This window comes from Salvelinus namaycush, chromosome 24 (genome assembly GCF_016432855.1).
Source record: "Salvelinus namaycush isolate Seneca chromosome 24, SaNama_1.0, whole genome shotgun sequence".
NCBI lineage: Eukaryota > Metazoa > Chordata > Actinopteri > Salmoniformes > Salmonidae > Salvelinus > Salvelinus namaycush.
In genome coordinates, this window is record NC_052330.1 from 15,143,416 (window position 1) to 15,165,304 (window position 21,889).

Sequence of the window (21,889 nt, forward strand, 5' to 3'; positions counted from 1 at the left end):
TGTTACAGACTGCTACTGACTGTTACTGACTGATGTCGACTGTTACAGACTGCTACTGACTGTTACTGACTGCTACTGACTGTTACAGATTGCTACTGACTGTTACTGACTGTTACCGACTGTTACAGACCATTACTGACTGTTACTGACTGCTACTGACTGTTACTGACTGTTTCCAAACTGCTACTGACTGCTACAGATGGCTACTGACTGTTACAGACTGCTACTGATTGTTACAGACTGCTACTGACTGTTACTGACTGCTGTCGACTGTTACAGACTGCTACTGACTGTTACTGACTGCTACTGACTGTTACAGATTGCTACTGACTGTTACTGACTGTTACCGACTGTTACAGACCATTACTGACTGTTACTGACTGCTACTGACTGTTACTGACGACTGTTTCCAAACTGCTACTGACTGCTACTGACTGCTACAGACTGCTACTGACTGTTACAGATTGCTACTGACTGCTACTGCCTGTTACAGACTGCTACAGACTGTTACAGACTGCTACAGACTGCTACAGACTGTTACAGACTGCTACAGACTGCTACTGACTGTTACAGATTGCTACTGACTGCTACTGACTGTTACTGACTGTTACAGATTGCTACTGACTGCTACTGACTGTTACAGATTGCTACTGACTGCTACTGACTGTTACAGACTGTCACTGACTGTTACTGACTGTTACTGACTGTTACTGACTGCTACTGACTGTTACTGACTGTTACAGAATGTTACTGACTGCTACTGACTGTTACAGACTGCTACTGACTGTTACTGACTGCTACTGACTGTTACTGACTGCTACTGACTGTTACTGACTGTTACAGAATGTTACTGACTGCTACTGACTGTTACAGACTGCTACTGACTGTTACAGATTGCTACTGACTGTTACTGGCTGTTACAGATTGCTACTGACTGTTACTGACTGCTACTGACTGTTACAGATTACTACTGGCTGTTACTGACTGTTACTGACTGCTGCTGGGGCTGCAGCTCAATGTGAGGTTTTGTTCGCCTTTTCCTTAAATCAAACTTCCCAAATGAATATACACTGGCACAATAGCAATAGCTCATCCAACAGCCCTGAATTTATTTTTTGAAATATTGTCTTTGAAACGATATAACTTTTAGACCCACACATTATCTTGTCCTCTCTTCTCTGTGATCCGAACCTCAACAGCCTGCTGCGACAGACAGCCGGTGTTAGCACAGTATCTCCTCTCAGATAGTCAAACCTGAGCAGCCCCCTCTTCCTAACTATTCAGTCTGACAGAATCCATAGTCAATATGAATCTACACACTCAGGCATATAGCAAGTGGATGTAGAATGCAGACGTTACACTGCACAGATGACTTGACTGAATGGAGAGACAGAGAGAGGGAGGGGAGCGAGAGAAGAAGGATCACTCTGAACATGGTTGATCAACTATATCCAAGAGACCATGCACTCTGCTCCCATTGCCTTCTGGGATACGTGAGGAATGGGTGAGGTGTGGGGGTTTCAGCCTTGTGTGACTGTAGAGAGACAACTGTACCCTTTCCTCCTTCCCTATCTACAAACACACACACACACACACACACACACACACACACACACACACACACACACACACACACACACACACACACACACACACACACACACACACACACACACACACACACACACACACACACACACACACACACACACACACCATGGCTCCTTGGCAGACAGCTGCGTCAACAAGGGATTAGGGGCTGCAGAAATGTATAGAACAGACAATAGACCCAAAGAAAGAGAAACAGAGAGAATGGAGGAAAGCATCATTCTGATACAGTAAGGAATAGGATAGGGCAATACAGGAATAGGATAGGGCAATACAGGAATAGGATAGGGCAATACAGGAATAGGATAGGGCAGTACAGGAATAGGATAGAGGAATACAGGAACAGGATAGGGCAGTACAGGAATAGGATAGAGGAATACAGGAACAGGATAGGGCAGTACAGGAATAGGATAGGGCAATACAGTATTAGGATAGGGCAATACAGGAATAGGATAGGGCAATACAGGAATAGGATAGGGGAATACAGGAACAGTATAGGGCAGTACAGGAATAGGATAGGGCAGTACAGGCATAAAAAAGATTGTAACATATATTTTGCTCCAGCCCTGTGGCCATGCATTGGGAGTTGGAGAGTGGTGGCATATGGACTCTTCTGTCTCCTGCTGAGCTTCATGCTGGCAGCCATCTTGCCCGTCCTCCCCTGAGCTGCCAGCAGTAAAGATTGCCGCGCGTGTGTACCTCAGATGTCCTTCAGCTCACCCTGAACACACAGCTCCACTACCAGCTGAACGAGGGAGCCACCAGAAGGAGGAGAAAGGAGAGAGGGGGAGGAAAAAAGAGAGGGAGGGAGAGAGTGAGTAGAAGGAGGCTGAAAGAGATTGCATAGCAGAAAATGAGGGAGGCTGACAGAGAGAGGGAATGGATTCATGGATTTAAAAGAATGGCTGGGAGGGAGAGAGAATGTTGGAGAGAGGAAAGGACTAAATGGATTCATGAATCTATGGGTGCGTCTGTGCATTTGACTGTATGTGCTTCTGTGTGTGTGTGCACCAAATTATAGACCATCTCAATTGTGTCCCATACACTCCCTTGTTCCTCCTCCTGTCTCCAGGACATCACTGTGTTCTTCCTTCATGTTTATTGTACAGTTCCTCTGTAGCGCCAGTCTGTAATGAGAGTGACCCTACAGGTTAGTTCTTATCATTTTTTTAATATCCCAGCTGTGGATGTGCTGCAGATAGTGGGGAACACAGCCTTATGAGGTGATATTAAACACCCATCTCAGTGGAATAAATTCATCTCGCTAGAAATGTCGTGAATTGGGAATAGAAGAGCACTTCTTTATTAAACATGGTTTTACTCTGTCTTCTCACCTCATATTGAGATGTTAACCTTTGTGGATGTCCCTCTGGTAGAGTGAAAGAGTTCTCCTAACAGCTCTATCCAATCAGCGTGTCCCAAACTCGGTGTCCAGCTTGTGTGATTGGATGACACTCCTCCTCCAGAGCTCTGGGACAGAGGGGCTCTCTGCTTGCTTAAAACATTCAGAACTGATCCAGGACAGCAGCTCACTGCTGCACTGGAGAACAGCATTCACTCTCAGTTAACATTCAGTGTATCTGAGGAGTGGAGGAACACTCAATGTTACGTATCCACAGATCTAGAATCAGATTATCATACCCCAATCCTAACCTTAAACAGAAGGATAAGGAAATATCTGCTCCTGGACCAGTGGATAGGGGCAACTGCCTATTTCTCCTAACGTCACCATTCTCCTGTCTTCTGTTGTCTCTCTCAGGTAGGACAGGCCATACTGAGGTGGTGCGGGTGGTCTGGGAGCCAGAGAAGACAAGCTTCTCCAAACTGCTCAAGGTGTTCTGGGAGAGCCACAACCCAACTCAAGGTAAGGTCCCGTGTAGCTCTGATGGTTGGCTCATGGCGTTTGAAACATCAGGGTCGTGGGTTCAATTCCCACAGGGGTCCAGTAGGAAAATGTATGTCCTCACTACTGTAAGTCGCTCTGTTAAATATAAAACCCACACACAGACATACTGGTATATATAACTGCAGTGTTTCCAAAGCCAATTCTTGCATAGCTTGACTCCAGCGGGGGCTACTGCCTCCTCTCTGCCTTGAGCTATCTGTAACAGGAATATGAGTCTGCCATGTTGAGTGGTTGCAATCAGGGCTCTGTGAAATGAGGGTAGGAGAAAGAGGCGAGGAGAGAGGGTCACTCTCCACCAAGAGAAGTGCCTGCAGTGTGTAACCTCCCAATGAGTGTGTGTTTCATTTCACCCTTATTGACCCTGTGTGAGTCCACAGGCGACACACAACCCCAGAGAAATCTGGCTCTGTCTTAACTCTGACCCCTCCTCACGTCAACTCAGTGGATAAAACATACACACACTATGACACACAGTGTTGATGACTCTTTCCCACACTGTTGGCACAGCATCTATGTCATATTCCTCAGGTCACTTCAGTGTCATGAATCATGAGTGATTTAGCTCAAGAATAGTGCTGTTGCACATAGCATGCAGAATTAAGGGTTCATATTTTAGATTTGATGGTTATAAACTCAGCAAAAAAAGAAATGTCCCTTTTTCAGGACCCTGTCTTTCAAAGAAAAATCCAAATAACTCCACAGATCTTCATTGTAAAGGGTTTAAACACTGTTTCCCATGCTTGTTCAATGAACCATAAACAATTAATGAACATGCACCTGTGGAACGGTCGTTAAGACACTAACAGCTTACAGACGGTAGGCAATTAAGGTTACAGTTATGAAAACTTAGGACACTAAAGAGGCCTTTCTACTGACTCTGAAAAACACCAAAAGAAAGATGCCCAGGGTCCCTGCTCATCTGCGTGAACGTGCCTTAGGCATGCTGCAAGGAGGCATGAGGACTGCAGCTGTGGCCAGGGCAATAAATTGCAATGTCTGTACTGTGAGACGCCTAAGACAGCGCTACAGGGAGACAAGACGGACAGCTGATCGTCCTCACAGTGGCAGACCACGTGTAACAACACCTGCACAGGATCGGTACATCCGAACATCACACCTGCGGTACAGGTACAGGATGGCAACAACATCTGCCCGAGTTACACCAGGAACGCACAATCCCTCCATCAGTGCTCAGACTGTCCGCAATAGGCTGAGAGAGGCATGACTGAGGGCTTGTAGGTCTGTTGTAAGGCAGGTCCTCACCAGACATCACTGGCAACAACGTCGCCTATGGGCACAAACCCACCGTCGCTGGACCAGACAGGACTGACAAAAAGTGCTCTTCACTCAAAAAGTGCTCTTCACTGACGAGTCGCGGTTTTGTTTCAGCAGGGGTGATGGTCAGAATCGCGTTTATTGTCGAAGGAATGAGCGGAATGAGGCCTGTACACTGGAGCGGGATCGATTTGGAGGTGGAGGGTCTGTCATGGTCTGGGGCGGTGTGTCACAGCATGAGCTTGGACTGAGCTTGTTGTTATTGCAGGCAATCTCAACACTGTGCATTACAGGGAAGACATCCTCCTCCCTCATGTGGTACCCTTCCTGCAGGCTCATCCTGACATGACCCTCCAGCATGACAATGCCACCAGCAATACTGCTCGTTCTGTGCGTGATTTCCTGCAAGACAGGAATATCATTATTCTGCCATGGCCAGCGAAGAGCCCGGATCTCAATCCCATTGAGCACGTCTGGGACCTGTTGGATCGGAGGGTGAGGGCTAGGGCCATTCTCCCCAGAAACTTGCAGGTGCCTTGGTGGAAGAGTGGGGTAACATCTCCCAGCAAGAACTGGCAAATCTGGTGCAGTCCGTGAGGAGGAGATGCACTGCAGTACTTAATGCTGCTGGTGGCCACACCAGATACTGACTGTTACTTTTGATTTTGACCCCCCCTTTGTTCAGGGACACATTATTCCATTTCTGTTAGTCACATGTCTGTGGAACTTGTTCAGTTTGTCTCAGTTGTTGAATCTTGTTATGTTCATACAAATATTTACACATGTTAAGTTTGCTGAAAATAAACGCAGTTGACAGTGACGTTTCTTTTTTTGCTGATTTTATATGTATCCATAATGTATTACCTACACTATATACAGTATACAAAAGTATGTGGACACCCCTTCAAAGTAGGGGATTCGGCTAGTTCAGCCACACCCCTTGCTGACAGGTGTATAAAATCGAGCACACAGCCATGCAATCTCCATAGACAAACATTGGCAGTACAATGGCCTTACTGAAGATCTCAGTGACTTTCAACATGGCACAATCATAGGATGCCACAAAGTCAGTTTGTCAAAGTTCTGCCCTGCTAGAGCTTCCCCGGTTACCTGTAAGTGATGTTATTGTGAAGTGGAAACGTCTAGGAGCAACAACGACTCAGCCGCGATGTGGTAGGCCACACAAGTTCACAGAACGGGACCACTGAGTGCTGAAGCGCGTAAAAATCGTCTCGCCTCGGTTGCAACACTCACTACCGAGTTTCAAACTGCCTCTGGAAGCAACATCAGCACAATAACTGTTCGTCAGGAGCTTCATGAAATGGGTTCTATGGCCGAGCAGCCGCACACAAGCCTAAGACCACCATGCGCAATGCCAAGTGTTGGCTGGAGTGGTGTAAAGCTCACCGCCATTGGACTCTGGAGCAGTGGAAATGTGTTCTCTGGAGTGATGAATCACGCTTCACCATCTGGCAGTCCGACGGACGAATCTGGGTTTGGCGGATACCAGTAGAACGTTACCTGCCCGAATGCATAGTGCCAACTGTAAAGTTTGGTGGAGGAGGAATAATGGTCTGGGACAGTTTTTCATGGTTCCCAAAAGAGTGGAGACTGTTATAGCAGCAAAGGCCTGACCAGCTCCATATTAATGCCCATGATTTTGGAATGAGGTCATCGACACGCAGGTGTCCACATACTTGTGGACATGTAGTGTATGTACCTGAAGTATGGATGCAACATGGGTAGTACTATTCAGAAAGGTCAAGATAGAGACTAAGGTCAAGCATTCTCTGAAGTGCTGCTCACATGCCCAGTGATGCTAGATAAAGTTAACCTACTGATTCCCTTACTGTAAGACTCACTGTCATATTCCATGTGATCGTAACATGAGACTACTCTCAACAGTATGACTAAATGGTTTGTCTTCAACCTACAAGACATTTTCACTGTGTCCTCTAACACCTAGCCAATGATTGCGTGTTTGAATGGGAGCTTTTTGTCAGGGAACAAAATCAGTGTGAGTCACTGTCTGTCTGCACGGCTCACACTCCACTCCGCTTCCAGCAACATAATAATTACACAGAGGTAGGCAGGTAGGCAGGTAGGCAGGTAGGCAGGTAGGCAGGCAGGCAGGCAGGCAGGCAGACAGACAGACAGGCAGGCATACAGGCAGACAGGTAGGCAGGCAGGCAGGCAGGCAGGCAGTAGCTGTATCATATTCTACATCTGCATCAAGGTGAACTGTGCTTTGATTGAAATTACACCGCAGTTGGTCTGGTCTCGTCTCCAGGTTGTTTTCCCCAGACAGACAAACAGGGTTGATTGTGAGTTTGTTTCGTAGGACTGTCAGAGCAAGCAAAGTAAACATAGTATGCTGGTAGGTTGGTGGATGGACAGGATGGTTTAGACGTTTAGAAGAAATAATATGGAAGTAAACTTTTGGCAACTCAGAGTACCTTGTAACCCTGTGTGTGTGTGTGTGTGTGTGTGTGTGTGTGTGTGTGTGTGTGTGTGTGTGTGTGTGTGTGTGTGTGTGTGTGTGTGTCTGTGTCTGTGTCTGTGTCTGTGTGTGTGTGTGTCTCTGTGTGTGTTTCTGTGTGTGTGTGTGTGTGTCTTACTCTTTTATGTCTTACTCTATATTGAGTGAAATATATTGTCTTTAGTCCAGTAACTTCTCTTAAAGTTACCCAACATTGTGTTCTCTCTCATTGTCAGGAATGCGTCAGGGCAACGACGTAGGAGCGACCTATCGATCAGCCATCTACACATACACACAGGAGCAGCTTGAACAGGCTCTGGCCTCCAAAGATGACTATCAGAAGGTAACGTTTCTGTGTGTGGGAGTCACATCAACTCAATAATCAGTTCTCTAGAGATGTTATAGAAACAAAAGCTTGGTGTGGAAGAAAATCTATTTCCCCCAAATAAATGGCATTCAGTACCCATACCAGAACACATTGTACCAGCCAACAAGGTTTTATCTGCATCAGTCACCAGTCACATTAAAAGCTTGCTGCAACACACCCGTCTCTCCAGAGAGAATCAGTCAGGGTTCAAAGCCCATCACCTTACAGAGAACATGCATGGAGCCGGGCAGCCTACAATGCATATGCATATGTTTAATTGAGAGGGATGGCATGCTGCAGCTGATTCCCCCAGTGAGAGGAGAGAACAGGCGGGGAGGTACAGCAGAATCTCTTTCAGGAAAGCTATGTGGAGCAGCTTTGCCGCGCTAAGACCCCACCCTCTCCAGCACTGCTGCATGCATGGCTTCCAGAACAATGGAGAGACTGAGAGAGGGAGAATACTTCCAAGCTTACAGTGGAACTACGTTGGTTTCTTTCTGCTGTTACTCTCTCCTCCTCTCTCTCTCTTTCTATCTTCTCTCTACAACCTTACTGCTCTTCTCTCTCTCTTTCTATCTTCTCTCTACAACCTTACTGCTCTTCTCTCTCTCTTTCTATCTTCTCTCTACAACCTTACTGCTCTTCTCTCTCTCTTTCTATCTTCTCTCTACAACCTTTACTGCTCTTCTCTCTCTCTTTCTATCTTCTCTCTACAACCTTACTGCTCTTCTCTCTCTCTTTCTATCTTCTCTCTACAACCTTTACTGCTCTTCTCTCTCTCTTTCTATCTTCTCTCTACAACCTTACTGCTCTTCTCTCTCTCTTTCTATCTTCTCTCTACAACCTTTACTGCTCTTCTCTCTCTCTTTCTATCTTCTCTCTACAACCTTTACTGCTCTTCTCTCTCTCTTTCTATCTTCTCTCTACAACCTTTACTGCTCTTCTCTCTCTCTTTCTATCTTCTCTCTACAACCTTTACTGCTCTTCTCTCTCTCTTTCTATCTTCTCTCTACAACCTTACTGCTCTTCTCTCTCGTCTTGATTAATTCTGTATCCTCTATCCTTTCTCTCGCCTGTTTTCCGCCCTCGCCTCGCTCTCCATTTCGCTGGCCCTTCTTCTCTGTCCTTTGTTCCTTATGGGATCGGAGATATTCTATGTAAGCCATATGATGTTAGTCTGTGAGATGGATAAAGACGTGTCCTTGTATCTATTGACAGTTGAATCTCACTGGAGATTATTGATGAGATGACCTTGAATGTCTGGATACCTTCATGGTTCTATTGTTGAGCTGCTGGATTCAGATGAAGGGCTGCTGTACTGTCTTTGTGCAAAGATGAGAGGATGTTCGTCTGGATGAGCAATGCTCCATCTCTTCATCAATGCTCCACGTCTTCATCAATGCTCCATCTCTTCATCAATGCTCCATCTCTTCATCAATGCTCCACGTCTTCATCGGCAGAACAGAGCAGAGCAGACAGTTTTTCTTTTTTTTAACCCTTTTTCTCCCCAATTTCGTGGTTTCCAATTGGTAGTTACAGTTTTGTGTCATCGCTGCAACTCCCGTACGGACTCGGGAGAGGCGAAGGTCGAGAGCCGTGTGTCCCCCGAAACACAACCCAACCACGCCGCACTGCTTCTAGACACAATGCCCACTTAACCCGGAAGCCAGCCACACCAATGTGTCAGAGGAAACACCGTACACCTGGCGACCATGTCAGTGTGAACTGCGCCCGGCCCGCCACAGGAGTCACTAGTGCGTGATGGGACAAGGACATCCCTGCCGGCCAAACCCTCCCATAACCCGGACGACACTGGGCCAATTGTGCGCCGTCCCATGAGTCTCCCGGTCGCGGCCGGCTGCGACAGAGCCTGGACTCGAATCTAGAATGTCTAGTGGCACAGCTAGCACTGTGATGCAGTGCCTTAGACCACTGCGCCACTCGGGAGGCACAGAGCAGACACAGTTGAGTTGAGACATGGACGTGACTGAAATAAAATTGGAACTATACACTGCATCTGGTTTCTGGTTAGTTATGAAAGGTATGAACGTTAAGTAGTTACATTTTCAACGCTTTATATGTTTCTTCAATAGAAACAAGCGTATGTTTAGTTGCTGCCAACACACACATTTTATCTCAGTTTGTCTACCCCATCACTCCATTCCCTCCTTTTCTACAGTACCTGACCCCCATTGGGCTATTCATCAGGCTAACAGAGCCCCATGCTGCTTCCCAGGGTGTAGAGGTGGCTAGGTGTCGTCAGGCCGGGGTTGAGTTGTCTGGGCAAGCCGGTGCAATAGGGAGCACACTCCCAGGGAAAAGGAGGACGTGGAGGAGGAAGAGGAGGTGGAGGAGGAGGTGGATTTGTTCCTTCACGGAGTGCAGCCTCCAGCTGATGAAGCTACTGGGAGGGAGGCTGAGATCCTGCAGCCCCTCCTCTCCTAATGCCTGCCTAATAACACAGCCGACCAGGGGACACCCTCTCCTCCCTCTCTCCCCCTTCTCCCATGTCCCTCCATCCCATTGCCCGTTCCTCTACCCCTCCCACAGTCTCTCGCCCAAATGAGCCCCATTTACACATGCAGCCAGGTGCCACAGCCCAGCAGCCACTGCAGGAGAGACCTTCTATTGGCTACTGTCAGTGTCTCCTTTACCACACAACTGCTACCACTACCTGGTGTATTATACTATTGTTACTATTAATAGTAAGTTGAGGCCCCCGACTGTGTTCCTAAAAAAATACTATCTGTCTGTCTGTCTGTCTGTCTGTCTGTCTGTCTGTCTGTCTGTCTGTCTGTCTGTCTGTCTGTCTGTCTGTCTGTCTGTCTGTCGGTCCTGAAGGACAGGAAGATATGGAGGTGTTCCAGCCATATAAAAAGGGAAATCATCATGTAATTTCCCCCTTTAACAGAACATTATCACCTGCTACATGTTATATTGCTTTGTTAGCTTCTCTGCTGTTTGCTGAAAACAGTGGCGGTGTTTTGAAACACACATTTACTGGGTTCGTGTGTTTTCTCCAACTGTGAAGTTTGACATTTGCGTCGATTGGTTGTGGAGTGGGGTCTAATTTATTCTCCGGTTCATGTCTCATCTACCATGACAATCATATCATCTGTGAGCGGAGCTCGTCTCGTTGTGTCTCGTCTCGGCTGAAAGGAGGCCATTTGCCACTAATGTCCCCCCAGTCACGTGTCTGAGACAATGCAACCTGTTTATTTTACTCGAGCGTTTGCTATTGTTGGCTGTGTTTCTGGGCACAAAGTGACAGCCTCCACTTACACAATGACTACTCTGACAAAGTGTGCTGCATACACACACGCTCACATACACACACAGACTAGACTCACAGACAATACAAACACGCTCACACACTCCCTCTGCTGGCCTTGCTGCCTCTTTGTCCTCCTCCCATCCTCTCTTCCTCCTCCATTGTCTGCTCTCTCTTTCTCTCTCCCTCCTCCTCCCCCCTGCTGAGACTTCTGCTCCGCACTGCAAACCCAGCAGCAGGGCCCTGTTGCCATGGAAACAGAGGAGGGCCCCCCACCCCTCCTAGCCCAGTCCCATCCCTCAAGCCCTCTGATTGGCCCAGCCAGACCAAATGAAGCGGGGTTTGGCTGGGGTGGTAGGTCATCTGTAGAGAGGCGCCTCGGCTGTATTTTAATCAGCTGTTGACCCCCGACGTAATGAAATGGATGTCAGGGAAGGGGTTAATAAAGCTCGCTCTGACTGGCGGCTGGGTCCTTAATGGGGGGAGTCAGGGGAGGGATAGAGAGAGATAGAGAGAGGGGGGAAAGGCAGGGAGGGGGAGAGGAGAGGGTTAAAGTGGAAGGGGGTTAAGGGAGCGAGGGCACAGTGGTTGGACGTGCGCGAAAGCGAAAGGGCAATATGGCGGGGGTTGGTTGCTCTTTGTTTCCTGGGGTACAGGGAGGTGGAGGGAGACGGGGAGGGTGCGGTGGTGGTGGTTCTTTCTCCCTCTCTCGCTCCACTTTGGGGGGTTTAGGGTTATTAATATTTATTGCGTCGGAGCGTTGCCGTCTGAGGTGCCGCATCATCCCACGCAGCGGGAGGGCCGGGCTGCACGGAGAGGAGGGGGGGAGGTGGAGAGGAGGAGGGAGGGGGGAGGAGGAGAGGGGGATCCAGAGTGAGAGAGGGAGGAGTTTGCACATGGACACTAGGGCACTTCATTCAGTGGGGTCTCCCTCTCCACTGACCTTCCCCTGCTCGGACCAGTCACTGAAGGACCACTAGGAAGTAGCCCAACAGAAGTGACCCATACCCCCCAACAGATGGATGGCTGTCAATAACAAATCAACTGCCATTCCCGTCTCAGTTTGTTTCAGTAAATGATGGTGTAGGAAGTCAAAGACAAGCTGGACAAAGTTCTAGGCAAGGGGTTGTGAGGTTACTATCTGTTTGGAATCAGTTGGCTTGGGCTGTAGCCATATGCTGAGCTTCTGTAACATTGTCCTGTGTATGGACTCCATGATTTGAGCAACAGTACTGTATTGCTACACATTTTTTATAAAAAAATGATCTGCGAGGGAAAGTGAACATTTCAGATGTAATATGTATGTTTTTGATCTCCAGGGGGAATTGTGTCCCATTCGCCATTCATAGCATGGCACCTGACTGACACACAGACAGCAGATCCTCTCCCTCCGTCTCCCTCCGTCTCCCTTCTCCTCATCTCAGAGAAATTTAAACTTGACTTCATCCTCCTCTCAAGAGTCAAGATAGAAACTAGTATGACATGTTCCCATCTGTTAGTGTGTCGATTACAGGCCAACAATAGACAGCTTTCTACCTCAGAGGCTGATAACCATGTGTTCTGCTGCTTACCTCTCTTCGCTGCCGAGACGACCGACCAGCCAGGAGACAAACGCCGGAGATTGACTCTCCACCAATTAAGCCGACTGTCAGTGTGGGTGAGAAATCAGCCTGTCTGTAATTAGCTAGCTAGCTTCCCCCGGTCTGCCTGCCTACTGAGATCTGTTCTCATGAGCTGGTGTATAGCAGTAGGCAGGCAGACCGGGGGAAGCTAGCTAGCTAATTACAGACAGGCTGATTTCTCACCCACACTGACAGTCGGCTTAATTGGTGGTGGAGAGTCAATCTCCGGCGTTTGTCTCCTGGTCTTCTCCTTCTCCATCAAATTGTTAGGATGACTCTACTCTCGCATCAATGCTGTTGTCTACAGGTGACCAGTGCAGTGCAAGCATGCTATTTAGAGGCCTGCTATTTGCCAGGACCCTCCATGTTATCATTATCCGTATTAGAAATGTCCAGTGTCTCTTGTGTTAGGCTATGAGATTGTTATGGCTAGATATTGATGTATACATAGTGATATAGATATGCTGTTTAGTAGCTGATATGGCGTAGGAGCAAATGTGTGCATGCGTGTGTTTGCTGTGCACAATAAGCCTTTCAACAGGGTTACTATTGATGTTAGTGCAGATCCACAGACAGACTCGTGTCAAGGTGATATGACAGGCCTGACAGCAGACCTGATTCAGGGAGAAACCGTGGCAGCCAGCAGTGTCCTCGACTTAAGGTGACAGCATGGTGTCACCGCAGTTTTAATGGCGAAGGCCAGACAGTGTCACTGTGTCACTGTGTCATACACAGAGCCATCAGGTCATGGTGGGGTTGATTTGATGCTTTCTGTGGACAGCAGTCAAGATGTAAGACCCTACTGAAACACACTAAGGACAGGACGAGAGAGAGAGAGAGAGGAGACAGTTAGTGGACTGTTAGAGAGAGAGGTGACAGTGGACTGTTAGAGAGAGAGGTGACAGTTAGTGGACTGTTAGAGAGAGAGGAGACAGTTAGTGGACTGTTAGAGAGAGAGGAGACAGTTAGTGGACTGTTAGAGAGAGAGGAGACAGTTAGTGGACTGTTAGAGAGAGAGGAGACAGTTAGTGGACTGTTAGAGAGAGAGGAGACAGTTAGTGGACTGTTAGAGAGAGAGGAGACAGTTAGTGGACTGTTAGAGAGAGAGGAGACAGTTAGTGGACTGTTAGAGAGAGAGGAGATATAGGGATATGGCAAACTTAGGAGGGTGAGGGGAAAGAGGACTGCTATAAAATATAGAATGATATTATAGGAGGACACTGTGGGGAGATTGCGCAGGGTAGGTGGCATACTGTACTGTGGCACAATGTTACTGGCTGATCTGCTCTGGCAGAGAGAGAGAGAGAGAGAGAGAGAGAGTCACATTCTGTGGTGAATGTGAGTCTCCCCCCTGTTGATGGGGGGGGTTGCTCTCCAGCTGTGACAGCCTCTCACCTGCACACCCTGAGAGATCACACCTTCCCCCTCTCTTCTCCTCTCCCCCTTTTTCATCTCCTCTCTCGGTGGAATGAGTGAGTGACTGGAGGCCATGGTCGGGCTAATTATCTGTTCCTCTCCGTTCGCTAGCTGCTCTCGTTATTTCCTGACCAGCTTGCCGGGCCCCGGCGCTCCCCCCTCGACCTCCCCCTTCCTCCCCTGTACCCCTCCATCTGTGGCTATTTTAGATGGAGCAGGGTAGCATGCTGCTCCCGACATCCTAATGCACCACACCAGTTGGTTTAACAAACACCATCTGCCGGCCAAATCTGTCTTCGAATTGCTTTAGTAGCGAACTCAGTTTTCTTCCTCTCCTCTCCTCACCTTTAAACTGCTCTCTCTGTCGCTCACTCCCTCTCTCTCTGTCCTTCAGACATAAGGCCTTGGCATGTTAAGAGGACAGAGGTTGAGTAAATAAGGGTTTTGTTGTGGGTGTCGGGGGAAAACGTTGGGTCACACTCACTCGTATTGGAACCTTGTCTGTCCACCTTGGGAAGATGAATCTGTCGTTTTGATCCTTCCTGTTGACTTACAGACTCTAGATCAGCCTCTTTTCCAATGTGTTCTATCTTTCTCTCAACCTCTGTCCCTCTGTTGTTCATCCAGAGTCTTGGATTGTTGGTTGTATAATAACACAGGTATTTATAATTAAGCAATAATGCCCGGGGGGTGTGGTATATGGCAAATATACCACGGCTAAACGCTGTTCTTAGGACGACACATCGCGGAGTGCCTGGACACAGCCCTTAGCCGTGGTATATTGGCCATATACCACAAACCCCTGAGGTGCCTTATTGCTATTAGAAACTGTTTACCAATGTAATTAGAGCAATAAAAATAAATACATGTTTTGTCATACCCATGGTATACGGTCTGATATACCACGGCTGTCAGCCAATCAGCATTTAGGGCTCTACCCACAAAGTTTATAATACACAATATCCCATTGGAAACCTGGTTCTCTCAATGGGCATTATGATATATAGCCTCTCTCTCTCGCACCCTCTCTCTCGCACGCACGCACACACACACACACACACACACACACACACACACACACACACACACACACACACACACACACACACACCCATCTCTCCACTTCTATGATGGCAGTGAAGCTGTGATGGTCAGTCCCCATCTCATCATCCCATCAGGGTGTGAACAGTCATGCTACCTCACTGGTGTCACTCACTCTCCCGTCCTTCTGTCCTCTTACAGTCTGTTCTTCACACCTCCCATCCTCGGCCTTTAGTTTAGTAAAGGAGTGAAGCAGCCCATCTTATTTCCTTCCTCCTGTTCTTTTGCTCTCCTCTCACAAGCAGACTTTCTCATTTTCATTTGCTTTCTGATGGTACCCACAGGAGACCTGAACAAATGGTATGTAACAGATTTTTGGCACGTGCGCCCACATTTCCCTAAACATCATTATGGACAGAGGGTCTGCTCTGCCAGGGAGCCATGCCATCTTCCTCTCCAGTGAAGCCACACTCCGTGCCAGCAGCACAGAGCACACACACATGAACAAAGCCAGACACGCAGAACACACTCGCATGCATGCGCACACACATACACTACATACACATGCACAAAGACACTACATAGACACTACATAGACACTGCGTAGACACTGCATAGACACTACATAGACACTGCGTAGACACTGCATAGACACTGCATAGACACTGCATGCAGAAACATAATGAATAATACACACAGGCATGCACATGAGGATATGACCTCTGTTTGAATGACCTGACTGTCTCGTACGAGAAAGATGAGTCCATTTTCTCCTTCTCTATCCATCTACTAGATACCATAGACTCTTATCCTGACAGTCAGTGTTGAAAGCATTAGAAATGTTTTCAGTGTTTCCCATTTTGAAATCATTACAGAGCATTGTGAATGTCTCCCATCCCCTTTCTGACAATCACTCAGTCAGGAAGGAACAAGTCCACATAGAATAGATGTGTTTTCTTTCTGCTAATCTGCCTCGTGACAAAGTATTGTCATTCACAGCCATTTGTAACGGGGGGGAAAAAGCGGATTCAGCCACTGCCTGTTCCATTCTCCATTTAGTATTGGCCCGAAGAGCTGGAGGATTGGGAAGAGTCTGGTTAATTTAATGTCAGGGTATTGACCGTGTATGCTCCGCTGGCTGGCTTGATTGTATTGTTCACGTGGGGAGTGATTGGGGAGCGCTCTGTGTGAGGCACAGCACTGCAGAAAATGACCTCTGAGGCTGGGGCTGAGGGGCTACAGAGAAAGACAAGGCTTTCTCCTTTTCTTTCCCTCTCTCCCTCTTTCTCTCCCTCCCCCTCTACTCATCTATGGTTGGGGTGTGTGCTCCATTGTTCCTGAGGTAGTGGTGTTTCTGGATGGTGCACCTGCTGATCACGCCTTTATTTTAGGCTTTGACGTCCCTTTGTTGTAGCAAACTGTGTCTTGGATGCACCGCTATCATTTTCTGTATTTATCTGTGTGTGTGTGGAGTTAGGGGCTAGGGGCTAGGGTAGAAGGACTTACTGACTACACTGTCTTTTCACCTCTGCCTGGCCTGTGTGATAACTCTTGATTCCTCAATGGGTGGAGGGCTGCTCCCTTTGTGTTAGCATGAATTATTCCTAGAAATTAATTTCTTCTTTCAATCATTTCTCCTCTCCCTCCTCGTTCATTCTTCTTTTTTTTCTCCCCTCTTTTCTCTGAGTGTCCATTTCTGTGCACAAAGGCTTGTGTGTGTGTGTGTGTGTGTGCGTGCGTGTGTGTGTACCGTGTGTGTGTGTACCGTGTCTCTCCTGTCTTCTCCCTCTCTCTAATCCTGCTCTGGCTCTTTTAACATGCAAGGCCGGGTGTGTATTCTTCATTTCATTCTCTGCCCCCACGTTTTCTTCTTTCTCCTGTCTGCCTGAAATGGCTGAATAGAAAGTCATGTCAGTCTGCTTATCGCTGCCTTTCACGTTTCTGCGGTTAACCAGGGCGCGCAGGTATTTGCATTCCAAATGAGCGCTCTGTCTGATATGCAAATTAATTAGTCTGAATTATGCATTTAGCCATGTGGTAACGTAACACAGCACAGGACCGCTGGAACAAACACAGCAGCTAGCATCTGAGGGAGAGAAGATGAGGGACAGTGACGCCATTTTGGGGATTCTGCCACTTGCACTTCCTCTGACCAGGAAGGAGGTTGAGCCGTATGTGTGTGGGTTTCACACCCTCAGAGATACAGTAGGTCGTTTATAGTCAATAGAGTGGACAGATACAGTAGGTAGTTTATAGTCAATAGAGTGGACAGATACAGTAGGTAGTTTATAGTCAATAGAGTGGACAGATACAGTAGGTTGTTTATAGTCAATAGAGTGGACAGATACAGTAGGTAGTTTATAGTCAATAGAGTGGACAGATACAGTAGGTAGTTTATAGTCAATAGAGTGGACAGATACAGTAGGTAGTTTATAGTCAATAGAGTGGACAGATACAGTAGGTAGTTTATAGTCAATAGAGTGGACAGATACAGTAGGTAGTTTATAGTCAATAGAGTGGACAGATACAGTAGGTAGTTTATAGTCAATAGAGTGGACAGATACAGTAGGTAGTTTATAGTCAATAGAGTGGACAGATACAGTAGGTAGTTTATAGTCAATAGAGTGGACAGATACAGTAGGTTGTTTATAGTCAATAGAGTGGACAGATACAGTAGGTTGTTTATAGTCAATAGAGTGGACAGATACAGTAGGTCGTTTATAGTCAATAGAGTGGACAGATACAGTAGGTAGTTTATAGTCAATAGAGTGGACAGATACAGTAGGTAGTTTATAGTCAATAGATTGGACAGATACAGTAGGTAGTTTATAGTCAATAGAGTGGACAGATACAGTAGGTAGTTTATAGTCAATAGAGTGGACAGATACAGTAGGTTGTTTATAGTCAATAGAGTGGACAGATACAGTAGGTTGTTTATAGTCAATAGAGTGGACAGATGCAGTAGGTAGTTTATAGTCAATAGAGTGGACAGATACAGTAGGTAGTTTATAGTCAATAGAGTGGACAGATACAGTAGGTAGTTTATAGTCAATAGAGTGGACAGATACAGTAGGTCGTTTATAGTCAATAGAGTGGACAGATACAGTAGTAGTTTATAGTCAATAGAGTGGACAGATACAGTAGGTAGTTTATAGTCAATAGAGTGGACAGATACAGTAGGTAGTTTATAGTCAATAGAGTGGACAGATACAGTAGGTTGTTTATAGTCAATAGAGTGGACAGATACAGTAGAGTGGACAGATACAGTAGGTTGTTTATAGTCAATAGAGTGGACAGATACAGTAGGTAGTTTATAGTCAATAGAGTGGACAGATACAGTAGGTAGTTTATAGTCAATAGAGTGGACAGATACAGTAGGTAGTTTATAGTCAATAGAGTGGACAGATACAGTAGGTAGTTTATAGTCAATAGAGTGGACAGATACAGTAGGTAGTTTATAGTCAATAGAGTGGACAGATACAGTAGGTAGTTTATAGTCAATAGAGTGGACAGATACAGTAGGTAGTTTATAGTCAATAGAGTGGACAGATACAGTAGGTAGTTTATAGTCAATAGAGTGGACAGATACAGTAGGTTGTTTATAGTCAATAGAGTGGACAGATACAGTAGGTAGTTTATAGTCAATAGAGTGGACAGATACAGTAGGTTGTTTATAGTCAATAGAGTGGACAGATACAGTAGGTAGTTTATAGTCAATAGAGTGGACATATACAGTAGGTCGTTTATAGTCAATAGAGTGGACAGATACAGTAGGTTGTTTATAGTCAATAGAGTGGACAGATACAGTAGGTAGTTTATAGTCAATAGAGTGGACAGATACAGTAGGTCGTTTATAGTCAATAGAGTGGACAGATACAGTAGGTAGTTTATAGTCAATAGAGTGGACAGATACAGTAGGTCGTTTATAGTCAATAGAGTGGACAGATACAGTAGGTAGTTTATAGTCAATAGAGTGGACAGATACAGTAGGTAGTTTATAGTCAATAGAGTGGACAGATACAGTAGGTCGTTTATAGTCAATAGAGTGGACAGATACAGTAGGTTGTTTATAGTCAATAGAGTGGACAGATACAGTAGGTAGTTTATAGTCAATAGAGTGGACAGATACAGTAGGTTGTTTATAGTCAATAGAGTGGACAGATACAGTAGGTAGTTTATAGTCAATAGAGTGGACAGATACAGTAGGTAGTTTATAGTCAATAGAGTGGACAGATACAGTAGGTAGTTTATAGTCAATAGAGTGGACAGATACAGTAGGTAGTTTATAGTCAATAGAGTGGACAGATACAGTAGGTAGTTTATAGTCAATAGAGTGGACAGATACAGTAGGTAGTTTATAGTCAATAGAGTGGACAGATACAGTAGGTAGTTTATAGTCAATAGAGTGGACAGATACAGTAGGTAGTTTATAGTCAATTTAGTGGACAGATACAGTAGGTCGTTTATAGTCAATAGAGTGGACAGATACAGTAGGTCGTTTATAGTCAATAGAGTGGACAGATACAGTAGGTCGTTTATAGTCAATAGAGTGGACAGATACAGTAGGTTCGTTTATAGTCAATAGAGTGGACAGATACAGTAGGTTAGTTTATAGTCAATAGAGTGGACAGATACAGTAGGTAGTTTATAGCATAGAGTACAGATACAGTAGGTTGTTTATAGTCAATAGAGTGGACAGATACAGTAGGTAGTTTATAGTCAATAGAGTGGACAGATACAGTAGGTAGTTTATAGTCAATAGAGTGGACAGATACAGTAGGTTGTTTATAGTCAATAGAGTGGACAGATACAGTAGGTAGTTTATAGTCAATAGAGTGGACAGATACAGTAGGTTAGTTTATAGTCAATAGAGTGGACAGATACAGTAGGTTGTTTATAGTCAATAGAGTGGACAGATACAGTAGTAGTTTATAGTTATAGTCAATAGAGTGGACAGATACAGTAGGTTGTTTATAGTCAATAGAGTGGACAGATACAGTGGTAGTTTATATGTCAATAGAGTGGACAGATACAGTAGGTAGTTTTATAGTCAATAGAGTCGAGTGGATCAGATAACAGTAGTAGTTTATTATAGTTCAAAGAGTGGACAGATACAGTAGGTCGTTTATAGTCAATAGAGTGACAGATACAGTAGGTAGTTTATAGTAATATATGAAGATACTTTATATATAGTCAATAGAGTGGCAGAGATACAGTAGGTATGTTTTTATATTCAATAGGTAAGGCTGGACAGATACAGTAGGTAGTTTATAGTCATATAGAGTGGACAGATAAGTAGGTAGTTTATAGTCAATAGAGTGGACAGATACAGATAGGTGAAGTTGTGTTATAGTCAATAGAGTGGACAAGACACGTAGGTAGTTTATAGTCAATAGATGGACAGATACAGTAGGTAGTTTATAGTCAATAGAGTGGAGACAGATACAGTAGGGAAAAGATAGTTTATAATTAGTCAAATAGAGTGGACAGATACAGTAGGTGTGTATTATAGTCAATTAGAGTGGACAAGATACAGTAGGTTGATTTATTATAGTCAATAGAGTGGACAGATACAGTAGGTAGTGTTATAGTCCATGAGATTGGAACTATACAGAAGGGGAGAGGGGAATCGTTTTCATTATATAGATTCAGTTCACTAAATGGGAGATGGGGACAGATTACAGGGTAGGATTGTAAAAATTATATATTTATTTTTAAGTCAACTAGAGAAGTTGGGACAGATACAGGTCAGGGGTATTTTATTAATTCATTACTGAAAATTTAGTAGGTCACACTTAGAGAGGTGGAACAGAATAAAACCAGTGAGGGAAAAGGGGGGGGAGAGGAGTGTTTATTAATCTAAGTCAATTAGGAGTGGGGGGAAACAGATCGAAGTCTGTAGATTTATATATATTAGTCAATATCAGAAAGGTAGTGACAGATACGAATTAGGAGTAGTTGTTAATTAAGTCAATGTCGGTGGGACAGATCGCAAGACGGGTCGAGGGAGAGTTGTGTTTTATCGGTGGGTCAGAATAAGTAGGGGAAGGCAGAATAACAGTAGGTTGTTTAGTATTACTATATAAAATCAAAATCAGAGAGTGGGGACAGATACAGAAACGATTAGGGGTAGTTTATAAGTCAATAGAGTGGAAGCTACAGTATTTAACCGTACGTTTAGTAGTCAATAAGAAGTGGAAAAAAAAACCAGCATAGCAGTAAGGGGTTTGTTTATAATTAGTATATTAGTCAGGAGTTAGGAAGAATGGTGAAGGCAGAGGAAAGATACAGTCGGTGTGTTATATAGTCAATCAAAACATTAGAGTGGACAATAAGTACAGTAGTTATTTATAGTCACAATAGGTTGTGACATATACATTAGGTAGTTTTAAAGTCAGGGTTAACCCAAGAGAATATAGGGTGGAAACAAACCGATACACAGTAGGTGATAGTTTATCTATAATAGTCAATACATAGAGGTGGAATCAATATACATAGTCGTAGTTCGTTTTTAGTGTGTTAGTAATAGTACAAATAGAGTGGACACAGGATACGTAGTTTGTTTTAGTCAATAGAGTGGAGGGAGGGGGGAAGACACAGATACAGTAGGAGGATAGTTTATTTATCGCATAAATAAATATCGAGTGGAAACATCGAATACAACAGGTAGGTTTTTTCTACAGTCCCCCCTAGATGTGGAAGAGCGGCGTAGATAATGATGCCATATCACCGTAGGTAGTCTTATTATTCAATAAAAAGGAGAAGTTGGACCGATACAGTAGAGTAGTTTACTACGTCACTGAGAGTAAAAGAAAAAAGCCATATAGTGGACAGGCTCCCAGTAGGGAGGAATTTGTTTATAAGGGTGTTTAGTCATCAGATGTTTACAGTATCCAGGGTAGAG

General features: G+C 45.3%; 1 protein-coding gene across 2 annotated transcripts in view; it reads left to right on the forward strand.

The window, feature by feature from the left end:
* The window catches only part of LOC120019761 (mitochondrial peptide methionine sulfoxide reductase-like), an 87,307-nt gene that overhangs the window by 60,244 nt on the left and 5,174 nt on the right, over window positions 1-21,889 (forward strand). For both annotated transcript variants that reach the window (XM_038963197.1, XM_038963198.1), the window contains 2 exons: window positions 3,368-3,472; window positions 7,505-7,611. In XM_038963197.1, the coding sequence (XP_038819125.1) occupies window positions 3,368-3,472; window positions 7,505-7,611 (212 nt within the window). The remainder of the gene's footprint in view (window positions 1-3,367; window positions 3,473-7,504; window positions 7,612-21,889) is intronic.